This window comes from Myzus persicae, unplaced genomic scaffold (genome assembly GCF_001856785.1).
Source record: "Myzus persicae strain clone G006 unplaced genomic scaffold, MPER_G0061.0, whole genome shotgun sequence".
In the NCBI taxonomy this organism is placed as follows: Eukaryota; Metazoa; Arthropoda; class Insecta; order Hemiptera; family Aphididae; genus Myzus; species Myzus persicae.
Window position 1 is genome coordinate 96727 of NW_019103784.1, and position 24505 is coordinate 121231.

General features: G+C 33.9%; 1 protein-coding gene across 1 annotated transcript in view; it reads left to right on the plus strand.

Annotated features, from left to right (window-relative positions):
• The window catches only part of LOC111035283 (NK1 transcription factor-related protein 2), a 28658-nt gene extending 15126 nt beyond the window's left edge, over positions 1-13532 (plus strand). Inside the window, exon 2 of the mRNA XM_022316829.1 lies at positions 11420-13532. Coding sequence (XP_022172521.1) covers positions 11420-12057 — 638 coding nt within the window. The 3' untranslated portion in view covers positions 12058-13532. The remainder of the gene's footprint in view (positions 1-11419) is intronic.
• The last annotated feature ends 10973 nt before the right edge of the window (positions 13533-24505 follow it).

Sequence of the window (24505 nt, forward strand, 5' to 3'; positions counted from 1 at the left end):
CACACACACACACACACAGCTTCGACGCGCACTTAAAGACCGCACGCCCGCCCACGCACCGCCGACCCTGTCCCTCATATCCGGCGTCGCCAACTGTACAGTCGTCCCGCTGCTCTCTTCGTCATCGCGGCGGCGCAAACGTTGCACGTAGGCGGTCGCACACGAATTATATTATACAGGGTGTGTCTCGTCTCGAGTTCGGCCTCAGCTTGCAAATAATAATATGACATAGGCGAAAATGTTCGCGCTCGATATTTTATACTCGGCTCGCTGTGATGTGACACATATACAAAGTATGCGCCGACGGTCGTCTGAAATTTCAAGGCGGCAGACCGTATAGTCAACACCCCCCCCCCCCACACTTCTTAAATTTTAAGATTCAAACGGTGTTCGGTTATAGTGTTCAAAGCATATCTCAAAGCTCGATTTACTACGTTCTATCCAAACGGTGATTTCGTGTGCTTATATATACTGCAGTAGCGCGCGTAGTCGAGAGGAGTTGGACGGAACAAAAATAACTAGACAATATCCTGGCGTGTCGCATAATAATTAAATTATGTTCTGTGCGCCAAATTCATAACAGAAGTAAGATTATTGAGTATTTACCGGGAAACAATGTTATCGTTAAGCTTTTATACCGCGGGAAATCCTGCGATAATAATTTAAAGCACTAATCGATAAAACAGTTATCATTGTTATTATTGATTCAGAATTCAAATTTCAAGATCTGCAGCTGGTCTTTTAGTCATAGTTGTATTTATTTAAGTTGACTTGTTACCCAATAATATTGCATGTACAAATACTGTCGATAAATAGGATTTTTCGAAGTGACATTTAACATCCGAATCCCGATTACTGGTCTGTGCTATATGATTATTTATTCTCGTTCCAGCATAATATAATATAATATGCGATGTGCAAAAAGTGTACAAAACACAACGATTTATGTTTTTCTTTCGTTCCGCAAAGTTCGGTACAGTTAAAAACACTCGATTCCGCCTTCTCAGACGTGGAAAATAATAAAATAAAACGCTCGTGAGCAATTTGTGCGTATATATATATACAGCAACAACCGTAGCACATTAATTTGTCGTCAGCAGTTATCCGGACATAAAATTGGCTGCACATCAATAAGCTAAAAAACATTTAATTCACTGTTTATAGTTATTTTAGTTTACCACAGTCGTATGACATTATATTATTATTAGTTATTATTACTGACGATATAGAGTGTGCAATGTAATATGCGTGCCTACGGCTAATAGCATAAAAAATATTAATTCATAAAAATACCGCCAAACGGTGCTTCGTCACATCGCTCATAATCGTCCAACAGTGGTGCGCTTGTATGATTTTGTACTGTCCTGAAGTTAAATTTATAACATTCTGTACAATACGATGTACTATATTGTGGGTGTATTTATTTGTGGTAGCATCAAAAATGCATGATTATACATCACTCTCGTGTAATTATATTTAGGGCTGGGATTTTGATAATATGTAAAAAATTTAAAAATATAGAAAACATGCACTATGAAAATGAGTTAACATTTTATTTCTTAAGTAGAAAAAAATAATATAGTTAAAATGTTTTTTTATAAGTATGCCTATATAGCTACACCACAAGAAGAAGGGAAATAAAGAAACACTACAGTTATTGGAATACTGTTGCAGCCTTTTTTTATAATAATTTATTCTGTAGAAAATAATATAATGGCATGTGTACATCTATACTGTCGTATAATCAACAGGAGTGACGTTCGACGCTAAATCTGGCCACTACGTACTAAAAAAAAAAATTATTATTAATTTAGAAAAAAAATACTAAATAAACATTACACTAGAATATAATTAATCAGTATAAATTTGAACACACATTTTCTTCTCACGGAGCAACTTTTTAAGACAACAATAAAAAAAAAAAAAACTGATATTGCAGTATCACCCCAGTCTAATGTTATACAATATAATAATAATATAGAATATACTTATGCCGTTATATCCTTTGTGCAGCGTGTCACGTGTGCGTATTATGTGCATTGTGCGCATGCACATTTTCGATCCACTCATGATATTATAATATTGTTTATTGGAGTGCAATGTTACGGTGTTTCGGTTGAGACTGCCGTGGATATCTTACTTGGCTATTGTATACGACACGTCGTACAATAAATAACAAAAATATACTGTTTACAGAGTGGACCACAGTGTTTTTCCATAAGGTCAACACAGGAAAACGCGGAAACGCTGTGTGTTGCTCGGTATTTGTCGTAAATGTATCTATTTCATTATGAACGGCCCAGCAGTATTTTCCAAATTAAGTATTCATGCGACGACGCAAGCACGAATAAATCGCCATTAGTTATGGATCGAACGATTGAGAAACAGCTAACTATACCTAACTCGACGAGTCGATCGCTTTGACAACTAGGATATATAATACTATTCTCCTCGAATCTGCAATTTAAAAAACAATCTTAATGTAACGGAGATAATAATATTATACACTAGGTGAGGTGATTCGAATGAAAATTATTGAAATTCGTCCTCAGTACTACAATATTATATTGCCACCGTGTACCTACCTCGTTTGTTGTGTGTGTTCTTTTTTCATTAATTAAGCGTGAACCGAATACCTACATAAACAAACACTAAGGCCATTCGTCTATAATAGTTTCGAAGAAGTAAATTATCGTTTCGATCACTTCACAATTTAAAAGAGTATTTTGAAAAATATTATTGATAGTAAGAATCACCTATTGGTACCTATATTATATAAAATACTATTCTTTAAAAAAAAAAAAAACATCCAACTTTTTATCCTAATAATTATTATAATACTAAGTTGGTTTTTTTTATTCAAATTATTTATATTCATACGTATTATTCATTTTATTTCATAAATATTATAGTTTTTATTTTTTGTCTTGCAATTCAGTAAATTGACTGTGTTATTACTAGTGCGACGCAGTAATGCGTAGCAATGTATATTTATTCCATTTAATTTCTTACAACTCAAATTAATATTTTGTCTCCGCGGTGCTGAAATCGGCGCAGGAGCAGGGTACACACAATAATAAGATGGCTGTATGGAATAATAATATAATATGAACGAAAACGGCTCTGGTGCTCGAGGAGTCGTTATACTGCGTATAGTGTGTCGAGTACAACATAATATTACTTCACTGTATGTACGAGGTAAAACGTAAACAATAATAATATTTCCAAAACCACCGCCTACGTTTCTGATATAGTGTGCGGATGTAGCCCGCCGACCGATAGCCACCGCGGCCAAAGTTTTAAAGCGATATAATATTATCATGTTTTAATCGTGACATCAATACGAGCGTGTACCCGCGATGAAATAATGACGATAGTGATAATAATTACCGTCGTAAAGGACGACTTCACGACGACGGTTTTCGCACTTGGCGGGAGGCACGAGGGGCTGTCGGGGGTGGAAAACAAGGTGGAAAGATAGGCGGATCGCACGGAAAGTACATATAGTAATAATAATATCAATAACAATATAGGGGTGCGGTATCTGGGCATGGCGCACGGCAATATTCGTCGGGCGGCGAAGACGACGGCCCGAACGTTTCCTCATCGGTGGTAACCGGTAAACACTAAAATACGATTTCGATATAATAATATAGTGTTTCACTATATCAGGGATGGCGAACTTTTTTGTACCAAAGTGTCAAATAAAAATTTGTTTGGACTTTGTTTCCCCCGAGTGTCAACTAATTCGATAACCCTTCAATTTTTTTTTTAGAAACTCTATTATTATCGAACTTTTACACATTCGTGTGTGTCACTAAAATAGTGTGCGAGTGTCGCTCTGTGGCACGCGTGTCATAGGTTCGCCATCTCTGCACTAAATTGTTGCACTACACTACACGATCGTTACTATAATTTTTAACACCATATTATTATTATATAAACGGAAATAGGTATAGAAAAAATACAGAGGTAGGTACGGAATAGAGTTCGCGTAGTTGACTCTTTCGGTACTCCTGCATTTACATAATAATATTATAATAATATAATATTTTTCCTTTCGCCGAGTCGGACCAACATATTAATATACGAATAATCATAATTTTATTACCTGTACGTTTTCGTCGCATCGATTCAAATGGTAGGTATCAGCATCTACCGTAGATATCACGTGTGATTCACATAATCTAAGGGTATATTGATCGATTTTGCTTATGAGGTGATTGGGTGTGCAGTGGATTTATTACTGGAAGACGATTTACAATAGTTTCACCTTTCTTTTGTAAAACTGGGTTGTGGCATATTTGTTTGATGATTTTATTTTTATAGTATTTTAGTTTTGTGTTAGATCTATCTAATATTTTTTACCTAAGTGTTTATATTTTATTTATCAAAAATAATACTGGGCGCCTGTAAGTCTCTCATGTGGGAATCTCAGTAATCTATATTTTCTAATGTAAAGTGTATACAACATGAATTATAATATAGACATATAGTATTACAGTATCAGTTTAATCAATTCTGATACGTATTAGATATGATAAATATATTAATTTTTTTAATGATTTTAATCTTATCATTATAATATGTAGGTATGTAATAATTTTATTAAACCCTAGAAACATTATGTTATTCAATGTTTGGCGTTTGTAATTCAGCGTTTAATATAAACTCATAAGAATACAAAATTAATAATAGTACATTTTTAAACAATTTGGCACCGATATCGTTGATTTTAAATTATAATAACTAACTCTCTAGAGGGCACGACATAACATTTTTAAATTATACATTTTCGGTTTTATATTGGTAGCACCTATTATTTTAAAAATTGTATTCGAAATAACTAACTTGGTTTAATTTCATAATAATGAATCAATAAAATATGGTAAAAAATTGAACCACAACATGACGTCATTGTCCAAAAGTTTCGTAATATTGGCTGTTCTATTGCCTACCACTTTGTACACATTTTTGGAAAAATAAATTACCCACGTTAAATAGTAGTTGCAGAGTATAAAATACAAAGCTGACAAAAGAAAATTAACGTACCTACATATAGGTATTTATATTTTATAAATATTTATTATACCATCATGTCTCTACTGTTAAACAGTTTTCCTAGAATGTATACAAAACGTGGAATTTAAAAACGTGCATTTAAACGGTTCATATTTCAACTATTGTCGTCATATTTTGGTACCTGCACACGTAGAACGGATTTGCAGTTTGGTTTGCTATAAATCGAGAACAACACAACACACAACTATCATTCACAACTTCCGCGTCCCGATAATTGTGTAATATATCGTTACAAATAAGTCGCGTCGGCGCCACGTGCAGCGGCCGATTCTCTTCAGAAAACAAATTATTATGTATATACTCGCGGAACTCTAACGCCTCGCGATAACCGTGTGCCGATTATGTAGATTAGACGTCGTCGTTAACTTAATTCACATTGTTGTATACTTGTATACATACCTATATATACTCGTAAATTCGTATTTTGTATGTGCGCGTTATAAATTATGTAACAGTCGACGCAACTACTCGAAAACTATGTAAGGGGATAAAAAAAAAAAAAAACAAAAAACAAAAAAACAAAAATAATATATACACCGCACGAGACTCCAGAGTTGACATAATAAACATATTATATAGGTAACAAATCGATTGAATAAATATTGACGGGCGCGGTCCAAACAATATTGATCGATACATATACCTACCTACGTCACATTTCGAGGCGCATTAATTTTTTTCGTATTCTCGCCGTTCTCGCTCGATTCGGCCACCGGGCCACGACGTTAAAACAGATTTAATATATTATTATTTTGTCGAATCTCTGCAAAACGAATACGATAACGGGCGTTTAAACTTGTAACATTACATACAAACTAGTCGAAAAACCACGTGACGAGGTGAAATTGAAACCACGACAAACTTTGAATTATTTATCGATCGCAGATAAAGGATACAATTCAAATCGGATAAGAGTCATCGTGACGATCGTACAACGGTCGGGCACGACCGTTTTGCGGTGCACTGAAATATCAAACTGGCGATGTTGTCGGTACCTAGTAATAATTATTGTATTTTTACCACCTGCACTAGGCGTAGGAGTGTTTGTAGTAAACAACAGCATAGTATTATGGTCATACATACACCGGCACTGTAATTATAATAGGGTCTGACATTAGTATCGATACTCGTTATTTAATTCTATAATGTCACACTTCCTGCGGACAGACAACCAGGATTGTAACTTGGCCGACAACTGGTGCTATATAAAGAGGACTGAATGCTATATATATATAAAACTACTAATCATCACCACACATTTTGCATGCTAGGCCACCACTCTGTCGACGGATCGATGTAATAATATAATACAGGAGGGTAAGTCGGAGGATTTCGTCTGATTGATTTTACAAACGTCTTGGACGATTTTCTGCTGCGGTTGTATACGAATAACTATTATAGTAAAACTATTTCGGAAGTAGGTCGTCATATAACGCACCACTCGATAGATACAGTTTATGTCGTACATCGTACAACTGTTGTCTCGAAAGTCTAATGAATCTAAAAGTCTACATTAATTAGTCCACAACAAAAATAACGAGTTACGGTCAAACTCATTTTAAACGCCGAGTTTAGCTCGGAATTCAGTTGTTGTTGTTGTTGTTGTTGTTTTCGTCGCTGTCGTTATTATTATGAATACAGTAGTTACACCGTTCGGGAGGCTTTCGAAAGCTGCTCGGCTGCAGGGCGGTGTCGCGAACGGCGCGCGAAACGTTTCCCGGCAAATCGGGAGTGGCTGAACGGCGGGGGACGAGAAGGCGGGAGAGCTCCGCGAAAATGGGGTGGGGGTGGTTCTAACGACGAAGGGCTGGGCGGCAGAGGCCTCGGGAAAAACAATAGAGACTGTGTAAACAAACGATAACGTCACCATGGCTACCATGGAGGCGGTGGCGGACCCTATTATAAGCGGTAAATAATTGTGTTTACCTATATATTATATACGTATTATAAACAATAACAATAATAATAATAGAAGGTATAATAACAACAATATTCAAAATATTATTTTAATTTGGCTGTTTACTCTCCGGTCGCTATAAATGTATGATATTTTATAAAATATAAAAAAACCACGCATAGTTACCATATGTATAATATACGCCCTAACACCGTCACCGCGGACGGCCAGTAAAAAAGTATTTTCCCTGCAAGATAATTTAAGAATTTTTCCCATATCGGATGAGTAAAGTAGGTCATGGCTACAGCGAGTATATCAAGTACCTGTACCGGTAACACATAATATCATACCTATCGTACATATTAAAATACCATACACGATATAGGTAAAATAATAATAATATTCATAATAAAATACGATGTCTCGGCAGCCAACTAGACAACTGTGGTGTTTAATTTATATATATATTCAACTTCGACGTGTGCGAAGGCTGATGACCCGACGCCAGACGACGGTAATACGTCTTAATACACAATAACTACCCCTCCTCGCCATCCCCTAAAAATTGCACTCCAACATTCGTAGTATTCGTATACACGTACTCGACACTTCGGGTACTCGCGCATATAATATACAGAGTGATTTTATTATTGGTAATAATACATATTTTATTGAATCTTTGATTTTTGGTATTTTTAAGACGCATACTTAAACGTCATACTATACCATTTAAGCAGTGTTCTGTGACGAAACAAACCTATTTTTTTCATACGAGACCCACGCATTTGTTTTCGGTAAATTATTGAGCAGATCTACTCGTCGACCAGTTTTTGAACATTTTAATGTACATGTCTAAATCGAAATTGTACACCTAGTTGAAATTAAATTAATAAGATGTTTAATTATTTAACTTCGTGTAGGAACCTATAGTGTATGTACTCGGAGTAATAAAATAGATCCATGTTAACAGGTTTTGGGAGATAAGGTGGAGGATATGATGTCTTGGAAATTATAGTTATAAATATTAGTACGTTACAATTTTATGTTTTATAAAAGTTGAGTACAATAAACTATTATCGTTAGATATACCCTAAATACGGTTATGGGTACTAGTGTTAAATTGATTGCATGTAAGATCAAAATAAATAATTATAATAATATCGTCATTATTGCATGCATTTTAATATTATAGTTAATCCAAAAGCTGCTTGCTCAAATTTTGATTTAAATACATGACAAAAAAACAATCGTCTACTACTCGACAATTATTTATAGTAAAAACGTCCTTATTTAAAGGAAAAAAATCCCAGGACGCTCAATTATATTATTACGCTCGTAATATATATGTTATAAAAAAATCTATGGCATATAATATATGAAAATATGGTCGTCATATTAAGTGTACCGAAAATCACGGTTTGAAAAAATGCATTATTAAAAAATAAAAAGGGGGTTAGCATACTTGGTGAATCACTCTGTATAAACGAGTTCGCCAAGGTATGTATAATATCATTATGTGAGACGACGACGTTACCTTAGCGACCGTCTCCATCCGACCGTATCGCCGCGACGTGTCGTTATTATAATATATTATTATTATAATCGTTTATATTTTATATACATAGGCTGCACTACCATTACGGTGGGTGGGCGTAGTGTGCCGAGGAGGAGGATAACTCTGTTGTACGATTTATAACAATATAATAATTGTATAATTACCGCCACACAGAGTCCTCTTCTCTGACACTTTGGAAACGGTATGCTAATTACACATTGTCTGCAGCATTATTATACCACATATTCTGAACAATCGCAGACGATACGCGATGTATACCTGAAAAAACGTATTTTATTATAAATGTTTTATGTGTTACAGTTAATTATAATGTTATTGTGTTAGATACCTACTTTTTTACCTTTTCAATAAAATATAACAATATTTATGACTCGATTGTACACGTAGTTGCCCGAGACGTATAATCTCTGGTTAACCCTGCGAGACCCTCGGAGAGCAATACGTCATTGATTTATCCATCGGCAACGGTTTTCATCAATTAATTACAACAAAGACTTATTATTATTATTATTATTGTTATGTCACATCATTATTTCTGGTACCTTTCTCTATGTATACTCAGACATCAATACGTCGCGATCATATTTTGACATTTTTGTGACTTGTGAATTTGTGACGTATTCAATTCAATATTATTACGCACAGATTACTAGACTACTAAAGTATTGGTATACTAGCTTTTTTTAAATAAATGTTAAATTTCATTAGAAAATCGACTGAATGAAAACCAACTAATTACATAAAATTTGACTGTTCGACTTGGTGAGCATTTATTCATTACGAATGGTCGGGAAATTAATAAAAACAAACTAATTCTGACAGATAGGTGACAACATTAAAGTGTGTACCAACTAATGTTTATATTATGCGATATTACAATACCGTCAGTCATAACTCGGCGGCGTTTAGTTACGATCATTAATTTTCTTCGCTTTTGCGGGTGACACTTCACTAGCAGTGTTTTAAACTATAGTTTTATATCTTTAAGCTGAAAACGGAAGTAGCAAAACACTGAACACAATATTCACTGTAATAAAGCTAATTTCTCAAAATAAATATTATTATGTACCTACCTATTATACCTAGGTACCTTATGGGCACGTGTATACGCTTTGCGTTTTAACTTGTGCAAATAACGCGAATGCCTTTTGTTTTCCGGGAAAACGAAATTGGATTGTGTAAGTACAAATAATATTCTAGTTGAGCCGTTTGAATTTTTAATGGAATATTTTATGACTTTCTGCATAAGAAAATCGGACGGAGAAACTGAAAAACAGTTTCACACTGGGAGATTCTCCCTTATTTGGTAATCATTAAAACAAAAAAAAAAAAACGTGGTTCGTTGTACACGCTCGGTGCGGACCATGAGGGACGATAATTTCGTCGAAAACGCGTAAAGTTTATCGGTCGTTTTAAATCGCGTACCTACCTAAATATATATACACACACATATATATCTATATATGTTTTTTTTTTTAAATAAAAACTCAACTCAATTAGTCATATCGTAGGCGGAAAAACTGTTCGACTTCGTCCCTTTTATAGGATTCTTTCTGCAAACACTACGGACGACCCTCGACGACGCGATGGCCGCAACTACGTTACGACGACGACGACGATGATAATAATAATAATAATAATAATAATAATACGAAGTGCTCGACGGTTCTTTGAAAACAAAAAGTTACCCCTCCGGAAACGCCGCCGACTTCGTATATACAATACAAACACGCTGTAGCGGTGCGCATAAAATGTTTATAACGTTGTACGAAACACTTGTTCGAGGACCACGCGATGTTTTGTGCGGTGAACGACATGGTAGTCGGTGCAAAAATAAAAAATCCCCATTTGTTTTTTATACCACGTTTGAGCGCCCTGCAGTATAACCAGGTTACAACCCCATAGGTTAGCGGTAGTAAACATCGGCCAAGTAAATAACGATCCTGTGCTGAAGTCAATATTTGTGAGATCTTTTTGCGAACGTTTTCGATTCCTCGAACACGATGCACAACAATATCGTGTAATTCTAATAATATAAACATTATATTAATATATTATTGTGCAGACAGTATAGAGACGTGTTTATTTTTTCGACGTCATATTATTTACTATCTTATAATCGGGATTGTGCGTCGGTGATAGAATAATTTTTCTCAAAAAAATCTGAATATTTTGTTTTTGATAATGTCGAGTTTGGATCCTTTCAATATCCTTTCTTTCCATATCCTTTTAATTTTCACGCATATTTTCTGTACAAAATATATTCGATGCTTCATATATTTTATGCCAGGCGTCTCACACTCTCGTACCAGTTTAATTTTTTTTGGTAGTTACTCGTCCACAATCTCCGCATTTTATATACGTATATCTCGTGCTTCGAGCACCTTCGTAGGTAACCTAACCCTAAGTAGGTTGTTATAGTGTCGGCTCTCGTAGGGATTATTCGTTTTTAAGCTCGAACATCGAATATTTTATCGTTTATATAGTATAGGTCTATGTGTATGAGGGTAAGTTGGCCATTGCAAGAATAAAAAATAATTCTTCATAATGTTTATCTACAATGATAAAAGGCAATGTTTGCTCGTGTTTTTTATGTACAAGCGATCCACAGCCAAGTCTATCGCTTGGCCTAATAACAAATAATTATAATGTGATTGCATCGATGCCATAAAAAAATCACCGGGAAACGTGTTTTTACACGTCAACAGTTATTTATATCTTTGTTCTCCAAATTTTTCGGAATCGGTCTCAGCCGGTTCGACCCCCCCCCCCTCGCGATCGACTGCGGTTTATTTTTTTAATTTAATATTGTTTGACGATAAATATACGTACTCATCGTCGTATTCGACTGTTGTTGTTCACAGGCGAAGAATGTTCGCGCAACTACATGATGGACGAGGACGACGAGGACATCAGCGTAAGCGGCGACGGATGCGGCAGCGACATGAGCGACGACCGGGACAAGGTCAGTGGCGACGGCAGTTCTTCGACCGGCGGCGGCGGCGGCGGCGGCGGAGGCAGTGCGAAAAAGTCCAAATCGTCTTCCGACCACTGCGGCGGAGGCGGCGGAGGCGGCGGAGGCGGAGGTTCGAAAAACGGAGGCAGCGGCAAACCGCGGAGGGCCCGGACAGCGTTCACGTACGAACAGCTGGTGGCGCTCGAGAACAAGTTCAAAACGACGCGGTACCTGTCGGTGTGCGAGCGGCTCAACCTGGCGCTGTCGCTGTCGCTCACCGAGACCCAGGTGAAGATATGGTTCCAGAACAGGCGGACCAAGTGGAAGAAGCAGAACCCCGGACTGGACGTGAACAGCCCGACGGTGCCGCCGCCCGGGCCGGCCGGATCGTCGGCCACCGGTGGACCGCCGTTCTTCCACCCCCTGGCCTACTCGGCCGCTCACCACTACCAGACGCAGAGCTACTCGGCCGCCGCGGCCGCCGCGTACTTCCACCACCTGGGCGCGCACCACTCCACGATCGGCGGCCACCATCCGCCGTCGTAATGGCCCGTCTCCCGTTCCTAAATATTGCAATATTATATAACACGACCGCACCCCCATCGTCCACGGACGCCAGACCGCGGCGAGACGGCGTCGGCCAGATCTCAAAATAATAATAATGATAATAATGATAATGATAATGATAATAATTGTGTACGATAATAATATCATAGTTTGCTCGCCGCCGGGCCGGACGACGAGACACCGCGACGGCAATAATGTATTATAACAATACGGTCAAAAGTAGTCGCCTCTCTTTGGACCGACCGCTAGTTTCAGAGTTATTCGCCTCTGAGATTTTTCCAATATAGATGGGTGGGTGGTAGCCGGTGGGTGGTAGCCGGTGGGTGGTAGCCGGTGGGTCCTCTGGTAAATGCAGTTATGTTATACTCGGCGGGTAATCAATAATGATCGGAAATATAACAAGTCGTATGATATATTGTTATGCACTATAATTATACTCGCGATATTTGTAACTGTTGCATCTGAACGATTTTCAGTCATATCCACTCCACTGACTGAGCATCGCGGTCGACGGACTTATTCACCTGGCGGACCCTAGATGATGGGTTTGACCTATACCGGCACACGAGGGAAAAAAATCAGTCTACATCACTGCATGTATGTTTTTGAAGGCGCATTTCCACATTTTTTTCTGGTCATTTCCCCCTATTTTGTGGCATCACGCATTTAACGGTTTGCGTTATTTTCAAGATGTTTTTTTTTACATAATTTTAACTATATCATTACGAAACAAAACTTTTGAAAGGAAAAAATCTATACATTTTTATCGTTGTCAACTTTTATTTTTATTTTTTTCGTATTATGCATATTTTGAAAAACATAAATAAACAAGTCATAACGAATATGAATTATTATCATGGGTACACCTACACAGCCAAATTAATTTTTTTTTTACGACGCATTATATTATGCAAATCTTTTTATCCTTTGACCTTTCGGCTCATCCGGCTAACGTGAACTCAAAGTATACTCTGGTCCCAATAAGTGATGACTACTGCAACAGTATTATAATAATATATTTTGAAACGACCCAATACGAATATGCGAGGGCGGTCGACCCGATTTGTAGCAACTAGCAGATCGCCCGAGATCGTATTTTTGTCGCGGTTTTTCCGATCGAAATCTCCGAGTCCAGACCGCTGCTGGGTATTCACGGTGGTATTCGATGTTATATACCTATAGATGACCGCGAATACCTGGATACATATAATATCATTTATGTTATAATATTATGTAAACTCTTATAATGATAATAATACGTTATGTCGTCGTCGTGACATTATGATAATTTTTTATAGCTAATGTTTTCCGTACCCCTTCTGCGCCCATCCCGCAAAACCCATATTACGATATTATCATGTATCTTAGATATCTTGTGTAAACTATTACGATTTTACGTCTTATTCTTGTTATATAATATAATATATCATAACATAATATTATTAGTAATATATAATATTGTATTGAATGATGTATTGTATTGAACAACGGAAATGATCTGAACCGTGTCCGCAATAGTCGAGCGATCGACACGTATAAAAGCATATAACATTAAATATTATTATTGTGTTTATTTTGTTATCATACAAATTATTATATGTTATGTATATATTGTGTCGCGTAGGTATAGTAGTGAATTCCGGTCAGGCCTTACAAAATGTATGGGTTGGTTCTCGAGCCAAACCTTAAGGTTACCTATTAAATTACTGCAGGGCGTTTCAACTACGTTCTTTCGTACAGACTTTGAGTATAGGCGGTACACCTATATAATATCATTTCAGTTTGATAAAATCGAAATCGTTTTTGGCGTTATGCGAATCCGAGTTTTGGGACCTACTTGCAGTAGTTGTACCTATCCATCTCATGCAATGCTCATCTCGTTATCACGATAATAAATAATATAGATTCACTGCGCAGAATTATTTGCGTCTCACCGTGAAACTCAATTTCATTCGATCCAAGGTGGAATTAATTTTTTAATTAAAATAACAATTTTATCATTTTTAACAATTTACAATAGTTTTTAAGTTGTTATTTTTATTCAGAAATAAACAGCTCCTGTCGTTCACCAAGACCTCTAATTCGATGTTTGATATTTTGCGACACCGTGCGTGACCAGAAACCATAAAACACCACCCGTCCACCCGGTATCAGAAATTTTCAAAAAATCTAGTTACGATTATACCTATGTATAAAAAAATATGAGTTTTGAGGATGACAATAATTTTTTGTTATACTTATTATTTCTACAAGTTTGAATAGGAATCAGACAGATGGGTAGGTATACTCAGTGGAATCCCGCGTTCAGTGCCAAGAAGGTTTTCTATTTCGCTCAACTGACATCATGAGAACATAATATTATCGAAGTCTGTACGGAACAACCTGAATCACTCCGCAGTATACGTCATGACACATCTCATGTAAACTCATAAAATAAATGTATATTTTATATTATTGTTGTTTCGTTAATCTGTTTTTATGTTTATTGTTTGTATTATTATTATTATTATTACTATTGCACACTCCTTGGTAAAAATCGAGTCAGGCCGAGGCAATTATTGTAACAGTTTTTTAGTTTGATTTTATTACATATCCGACCTGCGAATGCCCATGGCTTACATTTTGCAATATTATATATATATCAATTTAATACAAATATTAATATTTTTATACACATTATTATTGTTAGATAATATTATAATATTATTGTTCATTAATCGTGTTTTTTTTTTTTTTGTATGATTTTTGGCTTTTAACCAACAACATAATATTATCAGAAAATGTAATGCAGTTGAATTATATATTATTATTATTATTATTATTATTGTACTTATACGTTATAGTTATTGTATTGTAGTAATATCGATTTAGCTACGACTTGTGAATTACATAATATTTATATGTTCACAAAGACCGTAGTCGAACCGGTATCTTTTTTGTTTCTCAGACGTACCACTCTCGAACCCAACAAAATATGTATCAATGTAATATTTTACTATATATAGGCGTGTACGGTGTACACATACATTATATAATTACTTATTGTACTATATACCTAGATTATCATCGTATAGAATTAGGTCGATTTTTATTGTTTGTTCGGTACACGTAAGTATTATTGCTATATGTGTAAATAAACTTTAATGATAATATTGTATTGTATTGTAATATTATTATATCGTGTTCGTTGTAAATTACTACCACATGTACAGTAATAAATTATGAAAAATAAACGGACTACCTATTATGTTCGCTCGTAAGCACTCTTGTTTTCATTTGGCCCATCCCCCTCGTGGTTCCATGCCCGATACCGGCACATTATATATACATATACGTAATATCGTATTATTTTATATATACGCGCGTATATACCTACCCCAAACAGCGGCGACACATGTGTCCGTACACAAACATTGTAATGTTATAATATATATTAGCGGTTGTTATTCTAGCACTTTTTTTTTTTTTTACTCTCCGTGCGCTAAATCCACGAGGGATTAAATTAGCGTAATTCAAAAAATAAACATCGACCGCGATAGTCATTAGAATATATATTAGTAAAAATCGTGTACTGCACCAGCGTGTGCACGCGGCGGGTGTCTGCAGTGTATAAGCGCAATAAATCATTTTTTATTGGACTACTATAATATTGTTGTTATTATTTTATATTATAACGATCGCTCGCCGATCTCTCACGAGACTCGGTGGAGACCTCACACAACGTGCGATAAAAACTAAGTAGATCGATGACGTACGTAATGTACATAAAACGGGTGACGGCGATATAACACGTGGATCGTATGTGTGTTGAACAGCTTTACTCGACCTATTTATAATAATAATAATAATAATAATAAACAGAGAAAATATGATTTTGGATGAATCGCCAACAAGACAAAAAAATAATGAGACCAATAGTTGTCGAAAAGAAATTTTCTGAATAACGGTTTTACGCGAATAATTTTTTTTTCGATAAATTATTCAGCATTTTTCTTGGTAATTATTGCAATAATATTGTGAACTTTTCACCACACCTTGCCGTAGAATACTACGAGTCACATACCATTAATATGAAAAATATGCGCCGATAATCTAATAATAACAATTGATAACTGTGTTCAAAATCATGTATCCGAGTGAGAGTGGTAATCATTATTAGTTATTGCAATTGAAAATGGTGTAAATATCTGTATGGGTTCACATGGGACAAAACGGTTGAGTAAAACTGGTATAGAACACTTCTATTATATTATTCATATATGCATGCGAGTAGGGTTACCGATATATGTGTGAGCTGCAAGCCCGAAATGTGCAGGTATTCGCGGAAAAACCGGAAGAGCCACAGGATTCCGAGGAAACCAGTGCCGGACATTAAAAAAAAAAAATTATTATTACTAAACTATTTGACTATTGCTAAGACTTTATTTATTAAGCCCCCTAACTATTTGCGTCCATATCACGTTCAGTAATTTTTTAAGGTGTATAATAAATGAGCATAGGTCGGTAATTATTAGTGACTGAACAAATTAACTAATTGTTTGCACTACATTTTTTCTAATAAAATATTTATTATTTACACACTTTTGGCTAACAAATCTCTTTTACTTTTTGCAATGCTTTTTTTTTTAAACAGTCCACGTTCCCGTTGTATCCCGATCCCCGACACCGATGAAAATGATATAGGGGTGCCGCTGGTATTGAATAAAGGGATACATTTTCGTATAACTCATCGTTTTGCAGCTTATCACTGGGAGATATTACGATAGACTTTCGTTTTCAATACTTCAATACGAGTTTGGTCTCGGGGACTGTACCAACCCCATCGACCACAAATCATTATCGAAGCTTTTACATCGTTCAGCTGTATAAAGTCTCGTGAAAACACATTTTATATACTATGACATGCACAACATACATAATAGCAATAACCTAGACATGTGTTAAACATAAATGAATCAGCTTTACCGATGTTTGAATCCTAAAATAAATACAAAATAAATATCGACTTAAATTGTTTTGATAACGTGCGCGAGGCAGTGTGTATCGTTGATTTGTCAAAGAAAACATTTTCCGGTGAAATATTTATGGAAAAATGTATTTATGGAACGATTTTCGTCACATTACTAGTTAAGGTGCTCAGTGCTGTTCGATATTTACGTATCCTGCAGTACTCTAGTCAGTGGATCTCAAACTTTTGTTGTTCTGCAGGATTGGAGCAACAAATACACAGTATATACACTTATAGCTTAAATTGTATAAAGTTATAAATTACAACTAAACATACTTTTATTGTTTTGGGAAAAAAAGTAATCATTTCTATACTCATGTCTAAAATCTAACTATGCCTATATAAATGAATAGGTAAGGTTATACAAATAAATAAGGTTATAAATGATAGATATGCATGACAATTATCATACTTGGAAAAATGACAAATAATACATATAATTTATAATGATATGTAAATAATACATTTTATTATCATAGGTAAATAAATAATAAATATTATGTAATTGTGTCGGTACGATAGCATTCGCGAACCTACATCAGAAATAAAATAAAGTAGACAAGAAAAAATTGTATCATTTGTATTATGCTGAAATTAGTTTATACTAATTTATTGTGATATAAAAAATGTATAATTTTTTTTAATTTAAAAAACTGAGAAAAATATTATAAACATAATATATACGCGTTTATATTTTCAAAAATTTCATGACACACCTAATGTAAGTTCACGATACCTTGATTGAGAATAACGGGTTTACATAAATTCCATAAATAAACATTTACATTTCGACTTTTTAGTATTGTAAGTTATAAGTCTATAATCAACGGTTATAGACAGTAAATAATACTATATTCATGTTAAGGTGATTTCAATATTAAAGTTAATTAGATATTAGAATCCGAGCACCTTTACCATTAAAAATTAAAATGATTTCTTCGACATTAGGTGTAAGTACTTGTCAAATAAAACAATTTATCAACTTAAGTATTTGATTGCATTTATAGTTGCCAATTTTTAAAAACACGACACTGTAAGATTATTTTTACAAAAAATGTTAATTTTTATCAAAAAATAAAATGCCACAGTGTAATACCAAGAATAAATCATAGTTTAATTATAATTGCACCAGTATTAGCTTAAAAACAGTAATCAAGGAATTAAAAAAAAAAATGAAACCGCACGCCGATTATATCCAGCAAAATAGAATCGAGGATGCATTTTATTGCTCCACATTATACCTGCATACTTTAAATCAACATGATTTTACCACAATATTATATAACACTATATAAATTAAACATTTTAACAATAATTGCAACCAAATATATGGTTTTCATTGGCAGTTAATTATTATGTTTAATATTTACTGACAAGTGTATAAATATTATAAATTAAATGTATTATTTGTCAAGTATATAATTGTGTATAGATATCATTTATAACTTGTAAACCGATAGTATTATGAACTACAAAATAAATATTGAACATCAAACAAAAATATTATATTGAAATTCAATTGTTAAATTAGAGTGAAACGGGTAAAATGCAGTACATGAAATTGAATGTATTTTCAATCTGAATTGACTAGAATAATACAATTCAACAGGAATAGTGAATTAATTACGGTTTATCGTACCACATTGAATATGAATTATTTATACATTCATTTTTCTTCTTCTATAAATCACAACTTTTTTTTAGAATTGTATATTTTTTTGTTGAAAAGAGCTTGCTAAAATAATATTCTAACTTTAACCGTTTGAAATATTTTTAGACATATATAATCATATACTCTCCTAAAAGGTTTTTAATCAAAGTGTGTTTTACTATTCGGTAAAATGTAAATGTATTCAACTCACTTTCTGCTGAATTGTTATTGATGGTTCTATATGGGTTTCAGAAAATGTTAAATGTCAACATATTATAATTCTTGAATCTTTGAACTAAAAGTTGAATTATTTCGTATTGTGTGTGATATAATATTACGTAAAAAATCAATTTAGTATTGGTAGAACTTACCATGACTTACCATTACATTATATGGAATATAGGTAGAAGGACAAACTGTACTGTGTAATTTAATATACATCGTAATTTTCTCTCCATATGACGTACTAATCAAAAAAAAAGTGAAAACCCAACAGTAGGTACAAAATATTATATACAACAACCTTAGAACAAAAATCAAAATATAATGTAGTTAAAAAAGACTGGTAGATATTTGAAATAAAAAAAATATATTATTATTTTTTTTTTTTTTTTTATCGATCTTAAGCTTCGGCAACTGAGGCCATTAGCTGTAGTAGGATTTGTATTGTAGGTTTGTTTGTATTGTATATTTTTGGGACGGTAGGGGGGAACACGTGTGTGTTTGTTTTTTGGCAGAATTTCGAATGGGGCACCCGTAGGTTTCTGCCATGCCCCGGGGGTGGGGGATGGCAGCACTTGTTCTCCGGTCACCGCGACTTGTCCGGAGAAAAATGCCGCCCGGTAGCCGAGGATCGAACCGCGACCGGCTGCGTCGCAGCGGACGCGTCAGACCACTCGGTCACCTCATCCCCCTATATTATTATTTATAGAGCAATTAATAGAACAATAAATTGAAAAATATCGTAAAATATATACATAATATTATTTAAAGGGCGTTATTGTTTATCAATGACAAAATCTTTGGAATATATAATATAATATAACTGAACATACGCCTATAGACGATAGGTAATATTTTATACAATAATAATATATTTATTAGCTTGCAATACCTTATTAAATGTGTATAAGTGGTTATGGGTGAAAAAATAAGTATAAAAAATGATTCATTTGTCATTTCAAAATGCGAGTATCGTGTTTCCAATAAGTCCCGGAGGCCGTTTAATATTACAGTGTATAATATTTAATTTAAAAATTACTCTCGGCTTTTCGTCGACTTTTATGATATAAGTACCACTTATATAATATATCATATACATACTCCAAAGTTCATAAGGCTATTGATTTCATATCGTCTCCTCGGTGTTATTTGTCCCAGACAATCAACTGAAGTATAATGACATTTCAAATCACTGCGAAAAAAAAGTTGTTATGTTACTTATTAGTTTTTACGATCTTGTTATTACTCAAAATAATAATAATATCACATTGGTCGATTTTCTTTGCAGTTGTAGATATTTTTCCCTCTTAACTATAAAAAAAAAAACTTATTGAAATCGACGTGACCGGGAAATATTTATTCAACACACCTGTTGTAATCCGACTATCAGAGATTCCGATGACGGAAGATTTCCAATGAAAAGTTGAGACGACTTTTAAACAGTTGATAAAATAATATGGTTTATTATAAGCAAAAACACAATAAAATACACAATCCATGTCGATGTGACTGGTGTGCAGGGTTGGGCAAGATACTCAAAAATAGTATCATGATACATGGTACATATGATGCATGAGTTTAGTGTATCAAGATACAAGACACAAGATACATATATCAAAGATACATGATAATTTTATATTTCCAATTAAATTGTTTTAACTATTAAACACTAATAACTTCCATACACAATACACTATACTGTCCTATAATAATAAAAAAATACATACAAATTACACTTTAATTTTTACTCATATATATTTATACAACAAAATTAATAAATTACATAAAAATAACATCTTCATTTTAGTTATACATGCGTATAACTGGCTATGGATTTATGATTATGAAATTAAATGTTTATGAATTAATAAATCGATAAATGTCTATTCAATGTTATTCTTATGAATAAAATCTTGGGTACTTTTTAGAAAAATTACTGGATGAGAGATTTAAGAGATCCAGAAAGTATTTTTTGTTCCTTTTTAACCTATTGGAATGTCATACACAATACTTTTACAGCATAATCAGAACCATTTTGTTCCTTAGACAAAATTTTAAAATATGTTCCATTTAATGATGTAGGAATTTTAATATTTTGTTCAGTAAAATAATACATTAAAAAAAATTAAGACAAATTATGAAAAAATAGTGAACGGTATAATTATTTTACCGACAGTGTTGAATGTTGACACACTGACACTGACACACAGAAGGAAGAACGAATAAAATGGTACAACAATGCGAATAGTACACTGTAATTGCTTATCTGTATTTTTGATTTTATTTTCAATTTTATGTGGAAAAACCTACACTTATATTGATATATATATATAAGTAGCGGATTCATATTTACGAGAACGAAAATTTCAGTTTAGTGCTTATCTGTATAACTATGTACAGTCATACGGATACGGGCACCTTAATTTAATTTTATGTTTTTAAAATTATCTTACAAATTGTAACGTTGTGCGGTAAATTTGTCCATTATCGTTAATTTTCCCAGTAATTGTTACATTTATTTTAAGTTTTTATTGACTTGCAAATCGAATTCATATTTCTCGATACTTTTCAGTAAAAATAATTACACTATTAGTATCTTGTATCTTTAGGCAAAATAAGATACAAGATACAAGATCAATTATTGTACCTTTGATACAGCCCAGCCCTGCTGGTATGAAGGTGCTCAATGGCTGTGGTATTCCTGATCCTGCTGTACTTTGGCTCCCTCATAAGTGATTCCTGATCTGTTGTCTTTTACCGGATCGTGAGTTTCGCAAACGTCTTTCGGGTGTAATAGTCGAAATTGAAGAATAACGCGTGGCTGCAATTAGCTGCAATGTGAGTTGCATCGGCACTTGGCTTTAATATTGTTGGCCTTCAAAGCCTTTGAGTAGTACTCGCATGGATACATCATGCGCTAATGCTACTCTTATTAATTACATGCATGTATGTTGTTTATAATATCTAAATTGTATGGTCAGTTTACGAATCATGAAATTTGGAGCCCACGACACACCTTACACAACATGACTACCTTGGCATAATAATAAATAAATAATTGATACAATTTAAACCAAAATATATATTCATAATATACATATACAGGTATAATGGCGATTAGGTTTATACTTGTACGTAGTATGTACCTAAGTACTACCCGTCGTTCGGTAGTTAAATACTGTTAACGTAGTAAATCGGTCTGCAATATATAATATCACCACGGTTTATGAGAGTGGGTGGAGCTGGTAGTAATGTGGATCTTCGCAGTATATTCTTTGCGGTAGGTAACTATATGTTTCAGATATCATCGACTCATCTTGGAAAAAATGACCACTTGCAGCTTCAGTGAAAGCGAACCGTTAACATAATAATATCATAATATTGTTAATACATAATATTATTTTCTAATCAATCACGGATAGCTACATCCGAGGATCGAAGTTTCCTGTGGTGATATATATGATATATAGATACGTCATCATATCTACGCCCGTGATGTTTGAGAGGGATATATGGTAGTTTGATCCACGTGTGTTGTCTCCGTCTTACGTACCCACGAGTGCCATGGCATAGCGAATTTTCGTTCACCAGTTTCAATCGTGTGCTATTGCTTATTAGTTTCGATATTGGAGTGAATTTAAAGGTAAAATTAGTATCCACCATGTAGGCTTTTATTGGCATTATTATTTTTAAGGAAATCATGACTTTTTGAAACTGTACATTTTAAAATGATCATAATATCTTACTTACGAAAACAATAATATCAATAAAAACCTACTCGTCACAGTGGATAAAAATTTTACCTTTAAATTGTATAACAGGTCTATTCACTCCAATATCAAAACCAACATTACACTATTAATTGAAACTGGCGAACAAAAATGTGCTATGTCGAAAGTGTGTAAGGCGGAGGCCACACGGCACGTGGGTGGGACATCCTTCTTAAGACCAGAGTTCTTGGGGCACTTATTTGTCTGTCGATCGTCGCAAAATCGTTTCAGTTTTATAATATATGATATTATGTACTTGGATAGGGATGTGCGGTTATTATTTATTATCGAATCCATAAAGTTATTTGATATTTTGATGGCTTAAGGATATCAATATATTTTTACGGCTTAGTTTTTGTGTGTACGCCCACCAGCTATTACTTATTTGGCTTATGATATTCCGTACATAAGCAATATAATATATAGTACCTACCTATATAATATGTAAGTATCGTGTTACTGTAAAAAATCCCGACATCCGATCCCGATGCTATTATAATTGTATATTTTTAGTTTCACATTATTGTCACTGAATGTTTTCGGCTAAACCATTTCAATTGCGAGAGATGAAATTTGTTTTACTAAAAATATATCTTATCTACTTCGTCAACAATTTCATTCAAAATAAAATCTAATGATAACATATATGCTATGAAATATTTATAATGTGATACAAACAACAACTAGTTCCAAGCCAACATCAAATTTGGGAGTATTAAAAAGTTATCTTTATTTATAATAACTAATGTTTGCTGTTGTTTTAACACCATTGGATTCTTATCTCAAATTAAGTAATAAGTCAAATTGATCCAAGTAAATGATTGGTTCTACACTGAATTAGTGTTGGGTCAACTAAATTATGTTTAACTTTTTGCTAATAGTATTTTAACACCAAGCTTACTCCAGCTGGAAATCTACACTCAAATGTGTTCATTAATGACACTTTTTATTGTAAATTCAACACCAGATTTCTATATGTGTAATAAGAAGGTAAACATAAGCATATTAAGATTTTTAATAATCTTTAAAACTGGTTTAACATAAATATAAAATAGACGTAAAATTTAACCTAGTATTCATTATACTCGGGCAATTTTTACAAATAATCAATATCGATAGATTAATATTAATGACTACGATTTTCAAATCACCGTAGCTCCCATATCGTATAAGCTCATTACTTCTGACCGCTTCTCATTAGAAATCTAAGTTAAATAACTCAAAAACTATTCTTAAGAAATGTGATTTTGATGCGTCAAAAATTTCAGAAAAATTATCTTCTGCATAATTTATAGTTAAATATGGAGGGTTCTCCTTTGAAAAACAAAAGCATGTATCTCTACAAACACTTCTTACGTAATACAAACATTTTTAATTATTTGATATGTAGTCTTAAAGTATATTACTTAAAAATTTAAAAAATTATATTTTGTACAACTATTATTGAAGTAAAAAAAGGTGTGAACAAGCTTTGCGAATCAAACTTATTCAAACTGTACATCATGACGTAGTAGGTACACTAGTACATAGCTTCTTCAGTCATCTACATAAAGCAAGTGGCTCACAGCATTTCAAATTGAATTTCCGTCCTAACTGCAGTCGTAGACTCCACCGAGGTCGTTCCCGCGACGCTTTAAATAAATCATAATAATATATGTCACAAATTGTAAATAACGTAAAAATTATTATTGCACGACGTTAAACTATTACCTCGGTAGTAATCTTGTATAACTTGTTATTTGATGTACAAATGTCAAAAACGTTAAATCTATATCC